The sequence below is a fragment of the Tiliqua scincoides genome, chromosome 3 (genome assembly GCF_035046505.1).
Source record: "Tiliqua scincoides isolate rTilSci1 chromosome 3, rTilSci1.hap2, whole genome shotgun sequence".
Classification (NCBI taxonomy): domain Eukaryota; kingdom Metazoa; phylum Chordata; class Lepidosauria; order Squamata; family Scincidae; genus Tiliqua; species Tiliqua scincoides.
Window position 1 is genome coordinate 6,004,307 of NC_089823.1, and position 20,567 is coordinate 6,024,873.

General features: G+C 43.0%; 1 protein-coding gene across 1 annotated transcript in view; it reads right to left on the reverse strand.

Annotated features, from left to right (window-relative positions):
* The window catches only part of FCHSD2 (FCH and double SH3 domains 2), a 164,551-nt gene that overhangs the window by 26,773 nt on the left and 117,211 nt on the right, over positions 1-20,567 (reverse strand). Inside the window, exons 11-12 of the mRNA XM_066619897.1 lie at positions 6,813-6,929; positions 4,682-4,786 (exon numbers count right to left, since the gene is read on the reverse strand). Coding sequence (XP_066475994.1) covers positions 4,682-4,786; positions 6,813-6,929 — 222 coding nt within the window. The remainder of the gene's footprint in view (positions 1-4,681; positions 4,787-6,812; positions 6,930-20,567) is intronic.

Consider the following 20,567-nt stretch of genomic DNA (forward strand, 5'->3'; position numbering starts at 1 on the left):
ACATTTGTTCCCTTACCTCAAAGCTGCATTGTGGCTGCACTGGTGCTGAAAAGTTGGATAGGATTGAGCCCTTAAACTCTTAGGATACAGTATTCCAACATCTGCCCTGTCAGTGGCGTAGCTAATAATTGTGCAGCCCAGTGCCAAATTCAAAATGTTGCTCCAGAAGTGATGTCACAACCGGAAGTGACATCACGCCCAGGCTTTTTAAAAAGTGAAAATTGGGAAGAATCCACCTCCTTCGCCCAGCAGCTCACCACTCACTTGCTCTGCTGCCTCCCCCCAGTCAGTGGCATAGCTAAGGCATCTATCTGCTACCAGGAGTCAAAGAAGATTTTGTAGCCCTCCCTGCATGATAAAATCAAATATATTAAGTAAATAAATAAAAAGTCATTGGTTCCATGCTGTATTATAACAACATCTCATTGGCACTCAGAACAATCAGTCTTATAGGAGTTGAGCAAATCCACTTTTTGTTCCACAAGGCAGTTGTGTTTTCATTTTCTGGTTAATTGGCCATAGCTTTTGATAGAATACAGATATTCCAGTGCAGTTTGTTGCGCTGCATTCGGCATTAAATTACCTTTCCAATGATATATAACATGATGGCATTATTCATACATACCAAGATTTTTACAATTTTGGTCACTACTGTCAAGCTCAGCTTGTTGCCCCCCTAAAGCTTGATGCCCGCTGCAACTGCTACCCCCTGCACCCCTTTAGCTATGCCACTGTGCCCTGCTTATCAATAGAAAACATAGGTACTGCCCATGTGTTACAGCAGCACTACAGGTCAGATACCCGAGCAACATCTTTGGGGATGGGAAACCCCAAACCACAAAAGTGCCCTGAAGTTGATAGTTTTGCAAACCTACAAGAAAACTTCTAGAAGGAATAGCAACATGACACCAAAGTGGAGTTTCTCAATTTTCTGAGGTGATTTTTTGAGAAACATTAACTAGCACCCTGCTCAGGATGGCTTATAGAAACCCACAAGGCTGCCAAGTGAGTGTCACAGAACAAGCTTCTGAATAAACAGTTCAAGGCAGCAGATGGGTGTGCGTTTTAAAACAATCTGTTCTGATGAGATTGTGCCAGTCAGCAACATGCGCTGGTATGCGATGTTAAGTTACTTTTGTATCAATGTTACAGTGAATACCAAAATTCACATGCAAATATCTCCACATTTTGAAACTGGACTGACATCAAGAGCACAGAACCATAGCAGATTCTCACAACCAGCTTTCTTGAGTGCTGGTGTCAGGACAAGTTAGTGATTTCCAAAGAATATGCACAAGACTTACTCTTTTTAATAGTTCACCAACGGCACCTAGGTATTTCTAGACATCAGAAAAATGTTTGGAGGAGTAATACAGATCTTTATGGAGGATAGCTCTATCAATGGCTATTTGCCACTTGAGCTAAATGGAACTTTCCGTTCCAGAGGCTATGCCACTCAATACTAGATGCTGGTGAAAAACAGGGAAGGGCTGTTCCTTTAAGCCTTGCTTGGGAGCATCGATAAAGCAATTGGCTGGTGACTCAAAGAAACAAGATTCTGGACTGAGTAACTTTCTGATATTATCTAGCACAGCGTTTCTCAATATTTGTTCCACTCTGTAATACTTTGCAAGGTCCACCTATTGGAAGTACTGTTACCACAAGGTAGATGGGACTCGTTAGCCTGGGAAGGCAGTTCATCTGAGAGAAGGAAAACTCTGATCCCAAACTTCCACTGCCTTGTGGCTACATCCAGTTATGGAAAAGGCTTCAGGAGTCAACCTCGAGGCAAAATCCGGAGCCGGAGTTCCTGAGGCAGTTCATGGCTGAACACAGTCACGTTCCGGCAACTCCTGCAATGCCGCTGGAACCAACCGTATTGGCCTCTGCCTTTCCATTGGACTATTTCAGCGACGTGGAGAGGGGGGATTTGCTGCATGGGAAACAGTCTGTCTTCCATATCTACTTTACCCAGGCTTCACACACTGGAGAGGACACTGTTCCAGAGCCACCACTCAGAGCAAGATACCATAGTCTTCTGAGACTGAAGGAGGCCAACAATATACCCTGCACATGCCAGATCTCGTCTGATCTCGGAAGCTAAGCAGGCTCAGGCCTGGTTAGTACTTGGATCGGAGACCGCCTGGGAATACCGGGTGCTGTAGGCTTATACCATAGTCTTTCAAGACTGAAGGTTGCCAACCAACCAACCAGATGTAACTGGTGATGATGTCATCGCCAGTGACTTCCACATGGGGAGACCAGATGTAACACGACAAATACCATTAAGAGGCTCAGGGCAGACAGGAGGGCTTTTCAAGCGCATGAAAAGCACATTGGAACACTGCCTGCCAAGCCGAGCCTCCTAGTCGCGTTGCATTGCTTGTCTTGCTGCCAGGCAGCAGAGGTCTAAGGGTCCAGCATGTACCACCAGACACCACCATCACCGCAAGTACCACTGGTTGAGAAATGCTGATCTAGCAGGTTTCGTCTTATGCTGTCAATGAAAAAAAGCAGATTCTCAAACCGCTTTCTGTATTTCTATACACTCACTCAAACCGCTTTCTGCATTAAGGCATACAATAGCAGCAGGTGATTTCTTTGTTGTGATGAAAATGTGATGACATTTTCTTCTCAACTTCTTTTATTTCTCCACAAAACAGACAGGGTTAGGTTTATGCTCTCACCATGACCATGTGCTGTGAATCACACTTAAAATTAGCACTGAGGTGAAAAGATATCAGCAAAAATAAGCAGACACCAGAATGATGACAAATAGGCACAAGAGAAGCAGAGTAAAACAAGACATGCACTTTTGCCACTTCTAGTGTTACTGATTCAGTCGAAATAACAATATCAAATGGAACAAAATCAAATCAATAATTTAAATTAAAGGAAAACAATCAGCAAAAAAATGGGTCAGATGCATACATTTCATGAATACCATAAGGTGATATAAAAATGCCTCGTTCCATAAACCTCCAGAAAGGCAGACACAGGAAGTGTTCTTCAGGGAAGGCATTCTAAAGATCTGGCACCGCCATAGAGAAGACTGCCTGTGGACAGTTTCTATATGCACTTCCCAAAGAGATGCCTCCCCAAATCAGCTTGACTTACAGGAGGATTCAAGTGGGTAGAGGAGTTTCCCAGGTACTATGGTTCCAAACTATTTAGGAATTTAATGTAATAGCTAGTACCTTGATCTGGGCTCTGAAGCAAACCATTAGCCAGTGCAACTTGGCAGGAATGCGAGCTGCATTTCTTTGCCTACTTCCAGTTAACAAATGGGCTCTTGCACTCTGCACCAGCTGCAGTTTCTAAACTATCTTGAGGGTCAGCCCCCAAAGAGCACATGGCAAAAGTCCAGTGGCAACGTAAATGCTCATATGTCCTTGCTCTCCATCCAAGTGTATGACAGAGACAATGGAAGTCTAGTCACCTGCATATCCAGCAGCAAGGTCTACAGCACATCCAGACTGCAGACCTGGAACCTCCAATAGATGGTACTGACTTCAACACAGTAAACTAACATGCTGAACAGCTCTGGAAATTCTTTTATTGATAATGATTTGGATAGTTCAGTCTTTAAAAACCTGAATTCTGATACCAAAGAATTTTCTGGCAAAGGCCCTGAAAGAATTCTTGTGCAAAGACTAGGAGTTCACACTAAAGCAGAGCAAGTTATCTCTCTTCAACGTGGCAAACCTTTTTAACATGCACTATAAATACTCTCTCACAAGATTCAGTGAGCACACATTTGGTGTCTGAAAGGTCACTTTTTAAATTGCCTGAATTACAAGAAAAATACATACAGCACACATGTAATTCTGGTTCCCTGCAACAGTGGCTTGCAAATCAAGAACTGGTGTTGGGAAATCCATAGTCACTCCCCTCACATTTGCCAGGGAGATCAAGTGTGGGGGAGAACACAACTCTGTGGTCTTCTCCCCTATACAACCCGTGAGTTGTAGGAAGCCAAAAGAAATAGACAACCAGACAAAACGCATGAAGTAAACTCAGCCAGTGGAAGATATAAGAATCTTGTATACATGCAAATCCCCTGCAGGCACAATGTGGTTTTGTTATCACGACTAGCATCAATTTTCAGGGCAATAGGAGTGAATACTGGTGACTGGAGGACAGGACTGTCCAGGATGAACTCAGCATGCAGAATCAGATTTCCTTGGGCATTGATTCTAGAAGGACAGTGTCATGATCTCTCAGTTCCATAAAACTTTCCTTCTCAACTGTAATTTGCATCCAATGCTCCACTTTGACAGTGAAGGCACTAAATGGTGTTCAAATAATTAGTGTTTTCATCCATCCTTGTTTTTACTACTTTAATTATTGCAGCTCAGTCAGCCAAGAAAACCTGGCAGAGTCAGTTCCTGTTGGTGCCAACAGCTTCTCTGAAAAAGTGCATATAAAACCTTATCAACTTAGTGTCACCTAGTTAAAGAAAAATTATTTCCTCTTCCTACAGCCTGTTTCTTATGCATTTTATCAATCTATCGATCTAAAAGTTAAAACCTTTTAACATGTTTTTAAAAATTCACACAATGGGAAAAAAATCTGCCTTGTAGTGTCTAAGTATTCAAACAGCACCATCAGTGCAGCAAAACAGAGTAATATGTGCTTCTGCCCTGAACAACCAGAGATATGAGAATGATACTCCTCTCACCTCAGCCTTGCGGATGCTCTCTCTGGTTTCATCTATCTTCTGTTCCAGGTCTGCCCGGCTTTGTTCAGACACCACAGGCCCATGGCATTCTAATTCTTCAAGTGTCTACCATAAATATGAAGGGGAAAAGATGCAAATTTATTTGGTGCACAGTTGATTCTGAAAGGGATCTTACTGCCAAGCCTTTGCACGGAGGACGTTTCATGTGCCAAAGTTAACAACCAACCAAAATACCGTCTTCCTGATTTATAAGGAGCCAAAAACAGAAAGAAGGAAATGCTAGTGACTTAAAATGCTTCTTCCCATTCCGTGGTGTTGTTCCTTATGTCTGGAATTCCCGCCCTGGAACCTTTTACAGTGACCCTTTCCTCTGCACATGCCCAATCTCGTCTGATCTTAGAAGCTAAGCAGAGTCAGGCCTGGTTAGTACTTGGAAGGGAGACCGCCTGGGAATACCGGGTGCTATAGGCTTATACCATAGTCTTTCAAGACTGAAGGTTGCCAACCAACCATTTTTCCCCTCCTCAAAATTCACTTTTTTAAAAGGCTTTGATTCAACAATAGTTCTCATTCCCAACCAAAATGAACATGAGCCATATCTGCTCAGAATCATTCTATATTCCTGTAGGTTCACCTGTTAATTTCATTTTCTCTACAGTTCAAACTTGGCAGTACCCCCCCCCCCCCCATGACAGGCCCATCTCTTTTTGGCTTCAGTTACTCTGTAAAATGCCAAATTCACTCATGGTGTTATAAGGGTGCCCCATGCCTGGAATGCCTTCAAGAAAAAGACTGTTTTGTAAACAAAACACAGACATCTAACTTGGGGTGCTTTTAAAAACAAACACATCTCAACAAGATGGTGTTGTAACCAGAAAGGCAGTGCAAGGCTAATGTACTGGAGAAAAAACCAAGAAAAGTATTTTAAGGTGTAACCAACATGACTGAAATTGTTGTGAATTACTACAATTCTAGTTAAAGCATTTTACATAACACGGTAGGGATTTCCTGCTGTAGGAGACAACTCTCAACTCAAACAGGGCCAAGTCAAAGAGTAGGTTAATTGGGATACTATAGACTTGAATAGGACTCAATGAAGTTGCTTCCTTTAGCCAATCTGGAGACGGTGGGTGGATGAACAGAACAGTTGGCTGGATGAAGTACCTGATGGGCTGGGTGGGGAGAAATAGCAGCAGCAGAAAGATGAAGCAACTTTCCTACTTGGAAACATCCTCACTCCACTCCACCTCCGAAAAATGACTGCTGATCTCCCTCCTGTGATGGCCACCAAATGTGCAGTTCTGGCCTAACTTCACCAGTGAATTATTTTATTTCTTTCATAAGACCAACTTGGTTGGAGGCTAGACTACTGCTGTTTCTCCACACTTAACTCCTGTTGTAAGAAGAAAAGTACAGTCTGACAGGGAGTGCAAGAGACAGGTTGAGACTCTGAAAAGTACCAAGGAAGTGCATGAAAGAAGTGTAGAAAGGATACGAGGATGAAGTAACAGCTATGCTTGTAAGTGACTACCTCCTGCACCTTGATTAGTATGCCCGCTCTCTGCATCTCTGTTCTATAAGCTTTCAGGAGACCACCCCTCCCCCATGCCAGGTTTCTTCCACTCTGAAATACTAAGTACTACAAATGTAGGATTGTTTAGAAAAAAGGTACAATTCTTTGTATTCTGCTCAGGGTATTTAGAGACCACTCAGGGTATTTAGAGACCATTCTTTGTATTCTGCTCAGGGTATTTATTTGCATGTGATCCAGAAAAACATTACAGACACGCTTCCTTATAGTAAGGCTTTTGTTCGGCTTCTTTAAATATTAGGGCCTCCCTCCTTCCCCAACTACATCACAATTTTTAAACTTTTGAGAGTTTTAAAAAGTGGCTTGTGATGCAAAGGGTACATGGAACAGGACTTCAAAGAAAGGAAGGAAACTCTGCTGCGTGTTCACAACCCTTTACATGTACGTAAAAAGACTTGCTGAGTCCCAGATCCCACAGAATTCCAGAAAAGTACAGAAAGGTTACCTTAGAGCTGGATTATACATAGTAAGTAACCAGCGGACTTTAAGCGTCTCTCTCATGCTTGTATCACTGCAATGTTATATTCCTTTTCAACTCACCCGCTGACTGTGAATAATGTTTTTGTGCTCCCTTGCCACACGAGTGGCCCATTTTCGGGCTTCCTTGTTCAGACTGTGCTCTTCTGTTGTTCCAGTCTCAGATTCCAATTGCCGACTCTGAAATATACACACAAAAAAGCAACAATGAATGGGTGAATTTCTGGACCCAATCCCTCTACCCAAAGACTTCCGTGTTACTCAGCCTGTTGATGTGTTTTATTTTGCTCACATAAAATACAGTTTTTTTCCTGGTTTCTTATTAAATGAAACCAGACAGGAGGTAATTTCAAATACTGAAAGCCCTGTTTGTCTGTGAGCTTGAGGACAGGGAGAGAGTAAATTTTGGGCAGTCCTAATATCTCATTAAATTTTGCATTGCATTTTCCAAAAGGTCCTTGTTTTATAAGCAGCCACAGATTAATGAACATATGAACAACAAAAAATAATATGATTTTCTGAGCAATCTTCAGTAGATACCAAACTAGCCCATGCAATTATCAGACACCAAAGCAAGGTCTTGTTCTTCCCTCTCCCCTCCCCGCCAACAAATACCAGCAACTGATAAGCACATGCAATGGTCTATTCGCATCTCTCATACTGCAAGATGGTTTTCACACCATGATTCTCATTACAGGAATTTTGCCATAACAGTCGTCATGTGATGGGAACACTGAAAGAGCATTGAAGTCTGAAACAACAACATTTTGGGTGGTCTGTATGATAAAAGGGGTACACAATCAATCTTGTATTACTCTTGTATGTCAAAAAATTAAAAAAAATATTCATGAGGAAGAGCACCATATGAAGTACAAGTTGTCCAGAAATAAGTAGTGCAATGACAGGATTGTGCTGACAAGGCAAATTAAAAGACAGCCCTCTTAAGAACATAAGAACATAAGAAGAGCCCTGCTGGATCCGGCCAAAGGCCCATTTAGTCCAGCTTCCTGTATCTGACAGTGGCCCACCAAATGCCCCAGGGAGCACACAAGTCAACAGACACAACCTGCATCCTGGTGCCCTCCCCTGCATCTGGCAATCAGAGGCAGACTGCCTCTAAAACCAAGAGCTTGCACATACCTACTATGACTTGTAACCCATAATGAACTTTTCCTCCAGAAATTTGTCCAATCCCCTCTTAAAGGCACCCAGGCAAGATGCCATCACTACTTCCTGTGGCAAAGAGTTCCACAAACTAATTACACGCTGGGTGAAGAAATATTTTCTTCTGTCTGTCCTAACTCTCCCAACACTCAACTTTCGTGGATGTCCCCTGGTTCTGGTGTTATGGGAGAGGGAAAAGAGCAGGAGGCTGTCATTGCCTTGTATTCTTGGATTTACCCTTTTTTTGTGCGTATCAGATTATCTTTTGTAATTAAGTATTACATTTTAGAACAAATTGGCATTCTCTATCTCATCTGTTCTTCAAGTAATGTCTACTCTTCATCTCTAACACAGAGCAACAGAAGTATAAAAGATCCTCAAGAGCTATGTAGTCCAATCCCACACCAACTGATGGCTCTAGATTCTTCTTAAAAGTATCTACACAATATGCTGAAATTCTCTCCTAAGTAACTTTCTTGCCATCCATCTCAATACTAGCTGTATTTTGCTGTACCACTATTACCCTACCACTATCATGAGCCCCTATGGACTGCCCATTATCCACAGGTTTCGGTATCCGCAGGGGTCTGGGAACCTGTATTTCAAAATGGATCAGTGATCCAATTCATTCACTAGCATCAGATTTTTCTTGTCAGTTTGTTTCACAACCACTGCTTTTATAGTCCAGATACAACAAAAAATATGTTCATCATTGAAGAAGCCTTTGTAGAGTTGGTCTTTCATGTGTGGCCCCACCTGACAGTGCCCCAGTTTCCTTGCTTGTTGGGAATAATATTTTTTTTCCATTAGCAATCATATTATTGAAGCTCCCCCATTTTGTGCGGGTTATGTGCTCATACAGACTCCAGATCAACCAACTGGACTCCAACAGGCATTTGAGTTTTCAGAGACGGGGCCAGTATTAATTGCTGGATCTCCGTTCCAACCCCAACTCATTCCAAGCAGAAGAAACAAATCTTGACCCATCTTGGCCTGTAAGAATTAATAAAGAGTCCAAAAAGCTGAGTTAATTATAGATTCAGCTTTAAAGCTTCCAGCTTGGGTTACAGAAAAGTGCCCCAAGCCTATTCCAGTCTTACAAAACAAAGTATATATATTGTATATACTTATATATATACATTATATATGTATATATATATATATATATATATATATATATATATATATATATATATATATATATATATATATACTTATATATATATATATACTTATGTATATACAAAGTAAAACAGAACATTCATCATGAAACAGCACAATGCTTCCACGTGCTACTTCACTGAGTTATATGAATCCTGTCCTGATGAATCCTGTCCTGATTTCTAAGACCCAGTGGAGTAAAAGGCTCTAAAAAACAACAACAACAAAATAGCTGGATAGAACAGGAGGCATACTAAAGGAAGTGATTGTGAAATGGGTGTCAGTGTGGTCTTGATATTATAGTGGGAGTCTTCACTGAAGAGAGCCCGAAAAGCAGAAACCTTAAATGAAACTTTAAAACTGGAGATAGTAACAGTACAAGTTTAGTGGTACAGGTTAGTCAAGGATCCCAACTACAAACATTAATGGCATCTCCAGATACCGGGGGGGGGGGGTTGGGAGGGGGAAAGCAGGAGGAGATCTCAATGTGAAGAAAAGATCAAGCAGAGGCTCGACAAGTACCTACTGGAGATACTCTAAGAGGATTTCCCGCCTAAGGCGGGGAGTTGGACTAGATGACCTATTAGGTCCCTTCCAACTCTATGATTCTATGATCATTTATTGCCCACTGCATTTCAAGTGGGCAATAGTTAGTGCATTTCTAACTCTTCCGGAAGGACCACTTATGAATTTGACTTAACGTGGGTCCCAATCCATGTACGGAGGGCCTCACTGAACCTCCCAGATGTGACTAGAAGTGTCTTCTGGTCACATCAGGGGTGTGTTCTGAGGCATGAGGATGCTGCATGTGACCTACCTGCACCTCAGAAGGCCTCCTGGAGGTTTCTGAGAAGCACTTCCAGTTGAGTTCAGGAGGTTCGATGAGGCCCTCCAGGTACAGGTTGGGACCTGTGTTAAGTCAAATTCATGGATCCCAAACTCGTGGATAAAGAATAAAGACGACCAACCTGTATTACTTTTCTATATGTTGAGATTTCTCTCTCTCTCTCTGGTATGGGAGACATCCCATCATCTAAGCCTGCACAGGCAGTCTAAACCAGGAGAGTCCAATAATAGTTTACCATTTCATGTACTTGTTATTTATATACGTATTATGTATTTGGAAATACAGGTGCACTGCTTAACAACTGTTCACTTAACGACGGACCGCATATATGGCAATGGTCAAAGCAGAATAAAGATGCTCTTAATGAGGCAATTGCGTCTCCCATAGCCTGTAGCAGAGCGTCTGTTTACACAACAGGGATGCTCTTAATGCAAAGAAGAGGCCATCTATCTCCAGTAGCCTGTGCAGCCAGCTAGTGTATGGCAGGGAGTGTCTATTTACACAACAAAGGCACTAGAGTGGGCTGAATGTCCACTTAACAACCTAATCACATAACAACAGGGATAAGAGAACATATTCCCATTGTTAGGTGGCACACACTTGTACTTCTAGGTTGCCTTGTCCCACTGAAAGGAGCATTGTCAGCTTGCAATAATTTCATCAATATTTTTAAAATAAATCAGTTTACAAAATCAATCAAAACAGGCAGGCAATGGGAGCAGGCACTAAAAGCCAGATGCATAGAGACAGACTATAAAGAGGCAGGCACTAAAAGCCAGATGCACTCAAAAGAAAGCTAACAAACAAAAAAGTCTTAACTACTCATTTAAAAGTGGATAGGCTAAGTGGGGATAATTGGGCTTCCTATGAGAGGAATTCTAGGGGAGGTTTCCTCAAACAGATAGCTACCACTAAAAACACTCTGCTGAGTATCCCCATGTTCAGCTCCACCAACTTCTCAAGTACTGAGAAGACAGTCCTTCAGGCATCTGTAGTCCTAAACCAGGGGTGCTCAAACTTTCAACTGTAGGGATGTTGGACCTTTAACAAGCATATAGAAGAGAGCATTTCAGCAGGTGCAACTTGTCGTCCCACAGATGACAAGCTGCACCTGCTGAAATTCTCTCTTCTATACACTTGTTAAAGGTCCAGCATCCCTAAAGTTGAAAGTTTGAGCACCCCTGTCCTAAGCCATGGAGGGTTTTATAGGTAATGACCAACATTATACATTAACATTATAGGTAAGGGCCCAGAAATGCACCCAAAGCCAATACCATTCATAGAGCATTGATGTGATATGCTCCAACAATCAAGACAATGAAAAGTACTCAGACTGCTGCATGCTGCATCAGCTGCAATTTCTGGAGCAGCCCCAGGTACTGTTTGGCAGTGTTCAAAAAGCAACTAAGGTATGGACCACTGTAGCCGCATCTGCTTTCTCAGGAAAGGCTACCCTGACATACCAGGCAAAAGCTCTCCTGGCCATAGCTGCCATCTGCACAGGAAGAAGGAAGGCTGGGTTCAGGAACTGCAAAGCCATTCTTTCAAGGGGAATACAACCCCATCTAGAAAAAACTCTAAACTCACTCAATACTCAGCTTTCCCATGGACTACCACCACCTCTGTCTTGCCTGGATTAAGTTTCATTAGCCCCTTCCAGTACTGTATAGCTGCCACGTGCAGATTCAGAGAACATCCACAGCCTCCTGGCTGCCAGATGGCAATGAGAGGAAGAGAGTTTGGGTGTCATCACATTCCAAATCTCCAGATAACTGCTCCCAGTGGTTCTTTATAGATAGCATAGGGACCACAACAGAAACTTGCAGAACTCCATAGACCAATAGCCAAGAGCTCAAACAGAAGGGGCCTGTAGAATGATTTTCTGGAAATAAGAGTAGGGCCACAGTAAAATTCCAATACAGGTGTCTTCGCTCATGTGACAGGTTAGGGACCAGAGCAGTGCTGAAAAGCAGAAATGGTTGAAAAGTGGAACCCAGTCTTTTCTTTCAGTCTTTTCAGTACATTTGTACACTTTTCTTTAGTGTACAAATGTTGTTTCCAATGCTTTTTTAACTAACGAACTGCAAATGCCTTTTTTATCTTGAAAATTCCTGCTTTCACACAAAGGTTTCTGCAAATTGACTCTCATTAATGCCTTCTGCAATGGGAATAGACCCAGAGTTAAAGTCGGCACCCATGCTCTGTCTCACACCCTCCCAAAACAGTTTGAATCACCATGTCAAATGCAAATCAACACGGGGAGCGCAATTTTAGCCTTCAGAACAGCAGAGAGAAGTATAAAGGGCAGAACATGCATTGAATGAATGAGTTCCGAGTATAATTGAAATGTGCTGAAAGAGCGGATCGTTAGAAAACAAACTATCAGAAAGCGGGGGGGGGGAACCCGTACTGAGGATACTAAAAACTGCTGTCAGGACCAATAGGGACCCAGAGTAAGTTGCTAAATAGGGTGAATAAGGTTATTTCATTACCATTAGGAGACCTGAACTTGGCCTTGAAAGATCAAGACTAAACTATCTTAATTTGTGAAAAATAAGCTATAGTCCTCTGGAGTGTACCTGGACTGGGAGAGGGGTTCAAGTATGTGGAAGGTGAAATGTTGGGGGAAGTAAGTAAAGTCAGCCCACATTTTATGCACAATTGACTAGTGCTAATTTAAGTATATGTGCTTTGCTCCCCCCAAAAAAGAAAAGAGAAAAAAATGTTTAAATAGTGCAGGCAATTCAGCCTCCCTTACAACTTATGCCCCAGAGCAAGCCTGAAATGAGAATGATACTGCGGTTCCCTCAGTTCCCATATATCTCTCCTACTGCGCTTTTAGTTTATACGGTGACAGTTCATATTTGCTGGATTTAAGGAGTTTCAACAATACACGATTTTGTCTTTACATGCCAACCTCGGAACGTAACCATTGTGTAAGATGCTGGCAGACTGTAGTCAGTATTCAGCAGTTTAAACAGCAATGGGGCTTAGATTAAGGTGAAAAGTTAGATATGGGTTTTTTAATTAGGAAAAAATGCAGTTAATACCATAAGTTACACCATGCTCTAACACAGGAGTCTCCAAACCCCGTCCCGGGGGCTAGATGCGGCCCGTGGCCAGCCTCTGATCCTGAGAGCCTCTGGCCCAGTTGACCAAACACAACCAGAGTTGTGCTTGTGGGGTGGGGGAATGGGAGTCCATTTAAGTGTACGCTTTATTTCTTGGGCTTTGTTGGTGCTTGGAGAAATCCTGGACATTTGAGCCCATTCATTCATCTAAGTTCCATCTCTAACGTATTTATATAAATGTTATATTTAATTTTTTTCCGGCCCTCGACACTGTGCTAGATATTTGATGTGGCCCTTCAACTGGAAAGCTTAGAGACCCCTGCTCTAACAGACTCATTTTGACATCTTGATGCTTTTCCTTCCCTTATAAATAAAATCTGTTACATTGTTAATCCTTGACAACATTATATAGGATTCATATTTCAAAAGCTGTAACATCTACCCTGCAGTCAAGGATTCACAGTGAGACCATAATTTTAGAGTCTCCTCAATATATTACACATGCAGCGGTTGTCTTACATAAAGATAGGAAGAGTAACATTACATGCATGCAATGATGCAGGCTTTAATTCTTATTTTTTGGGAAAGCTCAATTCATCCCCCATTTCCACTTTCCGTAAACGCCTAAAGCATTTAATGAGGAACTGTTCACAGATTAGAGAGTTCAACATGTTTTTAAAGCAACATGTTTTTAAAGGGTGAGACTGGCTGATAATTGTAAAAAGAGAAAAATCCCAACAGACACAAACATTCACTGCATGCCAGCCATCACATAAGTGCAACAAAAAAATCTCAGTCATTGCTTTGGACAGACATGATGTAAGGCCTCCATGCCAGCTTACCACTGCAAGGTTCATGCTATGATCCAACCCTCTCTTCCTTGAGGAGGGAGAGAATATGCAAGATTTATGACTTCGAGAGCTCTGCCTTAAAAATAAAAACACTACTGAATTTACTACCCTGCATGTTTTCTCTCTAGTTTTACATTCTGGCTTTTTCAAGGCTTAGTTGTGGAGTTCTTGGACAGTTGCTGGATCCTTTTACTAAAGAAAATGCGAGATAATGTATTCTTCTTATAAATGGCCCAACACAGTGAAACGTTGCACAAAGACGCCCAACAATTCCTCATTCTGTGTAGACAAGCCAACTACCACAGCAGCTGTGTTAAAATCTAGCACTTCTCATATGCAATGTGCCGATGCTTAAACAGGAACAGAAGAAAGGTTCTTGTTAAAGCATCCCCAGTGCCTAAGCCAACGGCGGGGGAGAGAAGAAGCATCTCTGAAAGAATCTTGGCACACAATTACAGGCTCCTTGATTGTCTGAAAATAACTGCAAAAAAGAAAAAAGTATCTCTGTAAATAAGGATGTTCAAAGTCCTGTTGGGCTCACAGAATGAAGTGACTCATGTCCTCAAATAAACAACCAGATTTGTTAATGAGCCTAATTTAAGAGTTATGTTTTTTCATTTGCTGCCATGTCTTCTCAAAGGCTTGGACTAGTGGGCTTCAAGCATTTCTGTTCTAAGACCCACCCTTGAGCCTTAAGTTGAAACACGGGACCCCACATTTAAATAAGCTTTCCCTTGTCTTCCTTCCTTCTTTTTCTTACTTTTTATCCCTCTACTTCAGGGGTGCCCAATATGTCAATCACGAGCTACCAGTCGATCTCGAGGCGAAATGAGTCGATCGCAGGCTTCTCTCCTGTCCACGCATCCCTAGGAGTGAGCCCCTGGCAGGCTTGTGAGCCCAGGGAGCGAGCCCAGGGAGTGAGTCCAGGGAGCGAGCCCAGGGAGCCTAGGGAGTGAGCCCAGGGAGCCCTGGGAGTGAGCACCTGGCAGGCTCCTCCCTGGGAGAGGAGCCGCTGGCAGGCTTCTCTCCCATCCATGCATCCCTGGGAGTGAGCCCCATTGACTCTACTGGGGCTGACTTACCTTTCCCCTGCTTTTGCACTGGTATGTATGGAGATCTGCCCCCCCCCCACTTCCATCTGTTGGTTCTGTGTGCAAGGGGTTTTGCACTGGTCTTGCTGTGAAGTCTATACAGAGATCTTCCCTCCCCCACACCTTTCCCCTGCTTTTGCACTGGTATGTATGGAGATCTGCCCCCCCCCAACTTCCATCTGTTGGTTCTGTGTGCAAGGGGTTTTGCACTGGTCTTGCTGTGATGTCTATACAGAGATCTTCCCTCCCCCACACCTTTCCCCTGCTTTTGCACTGGTATGTATGGAGATCTGCCCCCCCCCCCAACTTCCATCTGTTGGTTCTGTGTGCAAGGGGTTTTGCACTGGTCTTGCTGTGATGTCTATATAGAGATCTTCCCTCCCCCACACCTTTCCCCTGTTTTTGCACTGGTCTGTATAGAGATCTGCTCCCCCCCCCCCCCCACACACACTTGTATTGGAATCAAGGAAGATCTGGTGAGGAGGTAGGTGTGGTGTCAGCAGTGGCCCCTTTAAGGGTAAGGCCTGGGCATCCAGCAAAATGTGCTGCACAGCTGCAGCCACTTGAAGGCAATAGGGCCCTCAGGGATAGAAAAGCACCTGAGGTAGGAAGGGCTCCACTTATTTATGTGAGTCAGCCTTTTCCTACATGAAGATCATTAAGTCCAAGTACTGTTCCACCATGACTGATGAACATTTGGAAGTATGCTTGAGGCTGGCTGTCAGCAGCTACTGTCTGACTATGCATCCTTGGCTGATTCACTTCAGTGCAAGTCATCAAAGTAAACTCAAGTAATTACAAAAAATGTTTATAGTTAATTATGTTGTGTTGTGCAATATTGGCTCATGCGGTTATGCAAGGTACACCAACACACATTGTACACACAAATGTTATATGTTATGATGGCGCGAACATTGTAAAAAAACTCTGGTAGATCTCTGGGCCTTGCTGGGTTTCAAAGTAGCTCTCGAACCAAAAAAGTGTGAGCACCCCTGCTCTACTTGCTTTAAAAAAATTCTGAAACTGAAACAGCAGGGTGCCACTGGTCTTTGGTTCAGGGGAGGACCATTTGTGGATCCTGACCTAGCAGTTCAAAATACAAAACCCCAAGTTCACACCATTTCCCTGTGTTACAACTAATTCTGTTCAGCGCTCAAGCATAATTTCTGTTCCTCTCCCACTCCAGCACTCTGTTTTGAAAAGCCTTGTCTGTTTTGAAGAATTGAATTGTCTGTTTGAAGAATTACTTAAGCTTCTTTAGTTCTCTTTATTGTAACGTGCTTTATGTGGGGCTGCCCCTGAAGACGGTTCAGAAACTGCAATTAGTGCAGAATGCGGCGGCCCGTGTGGTCACTGGAGCTAGGTGGTTTGACTCTGTCAACCCGCTTCTCCGGGGGCTACATTGGCTGCCCATTCGTTTCCGGGCCCAATTCAAGGTGCTGGTTTTGACCTTTAAAGCCCTATACTGCTCTGGGCCAGGGTATCTTAGAGATCGCCTACTCCCGTACAATCCGGCTCGTCCTCTTAGGTCATCAGAGAAGGCCTTTTTACAAGTGCCGCCGCCTAAGGAGGTACGTGGGGCGGCGGCAAGAAATAGGGCCTTTTCAGTAATGGCACCAACGTTATGGAACTCCCTTCCCCTTGACTTGAGAATGGCTCCCTCTCTTGAGACTTTTCAGCGAGGCCTGAAGACCCTTCTGTTTAAACAAGCCTTCTGAATTCATGGCCTTTTTAACATCTTTTCTACATCTTTTAGTATTTTTTACAGGCCTGATTCCTCTATGATCTGCTGCTTTATGCTCTTTTTATCTGACTTTTTATCTGACTACTGTTTTTATGGTATCTGTTAATGTGTTTAAATATGTTTTTTATCTGTTTGTTAAATTATGTTTTAATCTGTTTTTAACATGTTGTAAGCCGCCCTCGGTCCCTTTAGGGAGAAGGGCAGGGTATAAATAAAGTTGTTTATTTATTATTATTATTATTATTATTATTATTAAAGATCTTTGTTTTTGGTTGTTTCATTTGTACTTACAGACAAACATGACAGCATGGCATGTATGTATATTATACATGAGTGACAGGTGTTTGTTAGATGCTGTTCCCTGTGATCTAGTGACATTTCTTCTAAGTATCCTGGAGACTAGATGTGTAACTACTAACTAACATATGCTCATGGGCTTGTGAATCCTAAAAAAAGCACCCCTCAGGGATGGGAGAGTCAAGTCACAAGTCCCTGCTCCCCACAACTTGAGTCAAAAATGAGTCCTAACGGGCAGACTTTCCAAGTCGCCCAGAGCATTCTGGTTACTTGAAAAGACTTGAGTCAGGAATCCTGCCCTTTAAAAAAATCCAGCCATGGCTCCAAGGGAAAAAACGGAGCTGCTGCCGGGGTGTGTGTGTTGGAGTTCTTTAATACACTCTTGCTGACCCCATTCCATTTGTAAACAAGTGAGAGGAGGGTCACGCGCAGCAGCTGGGAGGCTTACCAACATGACCCAATCCTTTGCAGCTCTACTCAGAAGTAGTCCCATTTGTGTTGATCATTCAATAAGACTTCCTCCTCCCAAGTAACAACAGAGCCCACAGGAGCCATGCCCTTGGAAAACATGATTGCTATAAACAACCTCCCCCACCAGCTTCCCCACCTCCTTTTTTCCCCCTCCAGTCAATTCTAAGGCAAGTACCCACTTGGGCTCCTCCTCCTGCTCTCCCTCATCCAAAGAAAAAAATCGGACTGCCCATCCTTCGTCCACTGTCCATCAGTTCCTTCAGAGATGGACAAGAGAACCCGCTCCAGCCTCCCCCCCGCTCAATGCAATGAAACGTACATCTCCAACGTAACATCCCTGCTGCCTCCTCAGCATACCAGCCCTCTGTGCCAGTCAAAATTTCTCTGAGAGACCCTGGAACAGGATTAAATGGGGTGGCGTGGGGCAGAGAGTTGCATGGTTAAGTGAAGACTGGCAAAAATGGCCTTCTGGTAATTAATTATTGGTTTTTTGTTTTTATTCTCACTTTTAGATTTAGTATTTTAATGAGTGACTGTTATGTAAAATTGGTATATTATTGCTATTTTCAAAATTTTATACATGTATTTTCACAAGTAATTCTTTAAAACATAAGAACATAAGACTATAAGAATAGCCCCACTGGATCAGGCCATAGGCCCATCTAGTCCAGTTTCCTATATCTCACAGCGGCCCACCAAACGCCCCAGGGAGCACACCAGATAACAAGAGACCTGCATCCTGGTGCCCTCCCTTGAATCTGACATAGCTCATTTCTAAAATCAGGAGGTTGCACATACACATCATGGCTTGTAACCCGTAATGGATTTTTCCTCCAGAAACTTGTCCAGTCCCCTTTTAAAGGCATCCAGGCCAGAAGCCATCACCACATCCTGTGGCAAGGAGTTCCACGGACCAACCACATGCTGAATAAAGAAATATTTTCTTTTGTCTGTCCTAACTCTCCCAACACTCAATTTTAGTGGATGTCCCCTGATTCTGGTGTTATGTGAGAGTGTAAAGAGCATCTCCCTATCCGCTCTGCCCATCCCCTGCATAATTTTGTATGTCTCAATCACGTCCCCCCCTCAGGCGCCTCTTTTCTAGGCTGAAGAGGCCCAAACACCATAGCCTTTCCTCATAAGGAAAGTGCCCCAGCCCAGTAATCATCTTAGTCGCTCTCTTTTGCACCTTTTCCATTTCCACTATGTCTTTTTTGAGATGCGGCGACCAGAACTGGACACAATACTCCAGGTGTGGCCTTACCATCGATTTGTACAAGGGCATTATAATATTAGCTGTTTTGTTCTCAATACTTTTCTAATGATCCCAAGCATAGAATTGGCCTTCTTCACTGCCGCCCCACATTGGGTTGACACTTTCATCGACCTGTCCACCACCACCCCAAGATCTCTCTCCTGATCTGTCACAGACAGCTCAGAACCCATCAGCCTATATGTAAAGTTTTGATTTTTTGCCCCAATGTGCATGACCTTACACTTACTTACACTGAAGTGCAGCTGCTTTGCCAGAGTTACAAAAAGCAGAGCATATTCCAAACAAACAAATAAAAATTCCTACTATAAACAGACAAAAGCTTTCCTGCCACAGCAAATACCATTAGAGCTAATTCTCTGTTCTGTGCACAGCTTTTCCCTTGGACTGTGCTGCTAAGGATGCCATCTCCACAATCAAAGGAGCAAATCTAAGGAGTTATACCATTTACTTGCTAAGGGATACTAACAAACAAAAAAGGAAAATACGTTTGCCAAATACACAAAGTTACCCCTTATCAAAGACCTTCCCTATTCCCTCTGCTGTGGTCAGGAAACATCCTGAACTTGCTCAGCCAACTCTCTGAAACATAAGCACCAGGAATGTGCCAAACCAGAGAATAATGCACAAGGTCCTGCCAAAGCTCTAGAACTTTCCCTTACAGAACTTTCACCTTTCTATGTGAACATATACTCTGACAGGGAACTTCACAGACACAAATGGAGAACTTTCACAGTTGATGTCTGCTAAGCAGAGGGGAATTCAAAATTCTGTCCCCTCAACCCCTTTTGGACGATGCTTCTTTCTGTGACCTAGTGAACTGAAATACTGCATGCTTACCACAATTTATAACACAGGAAGTTGCTAACACTGAATCTGTTTACTTAGTCTAAGAACAAAAAACTGATAAGCCCAGAATCCAGAGTTTAATTACCTTATGGATGCATGGGTGAATGCGTGCATGTATGAGAGCAAAAGATAAGCACATGAAAACTGACTTATCTTGAGTCATATCTTTGGTCCATCTAAGTCAGTATTATCTCTAATAGGCAGCAGTTCCCCAGGCTTTCAGATAGGGAGTTTTCCAGGCCCTACATGGGAATGATTGGAATCTTATGCATGCAAAGCATATGCTGTACCATGGAACTATGGCCATCTCCCCAAATATGTTACTCTTCTCCCCAGCAGAACTGACTGAGTTACTTTGGACACTGACATCTTCAACCCCCAGCCTCACCACCTCATCATAAGCTGCTTTTCACTAACATTTTCTCCGTTTCAAATGGGGATGGGTGGGCCATGCCCTTGTTCATGAAACTCGCACCCAAAGCACTCCTTGGGAGTGTTGCACTGCTTTTTTGATTCTGGCCTATGGAAGCAAAGAATAATTTCAAACAGTTTTCATTTGCATCAAATTATCTTTCATGGGTCCTTTGGAAAAATCATGGAAGTCAGAACATGGGGACAAAATTATCCACAAGATGAGACTGGAGTATTACTAGCAACTCAGAACCCAATCCTGTGCATTTCTACTCAGAAGTAAGTCCCATTAGAGTCAATGGGGTTTACTCCCAGGAAATTGTGGATAGGACTGGGCTGTCAGTATGGCATGGCAGAAGACTGAAAACCCTCAAATGGTTGCCCACCTAGCCAACTAGGAAAATAATACAACTACCAACAAAAGAGGCAAAATGATTGCTATAATTGACAGAGAGCGAGAGAGAGAGAGAGAGAGAGAGAGAGAGAGAGAGAGAGAGAGAGAGAGAAATACAGATTTCCTGCCCTTATTTCCTTCATTGCTTTCTATGTGAGGCAATGGAGGAATATAAAGCAAGCCACCAGTGTTTC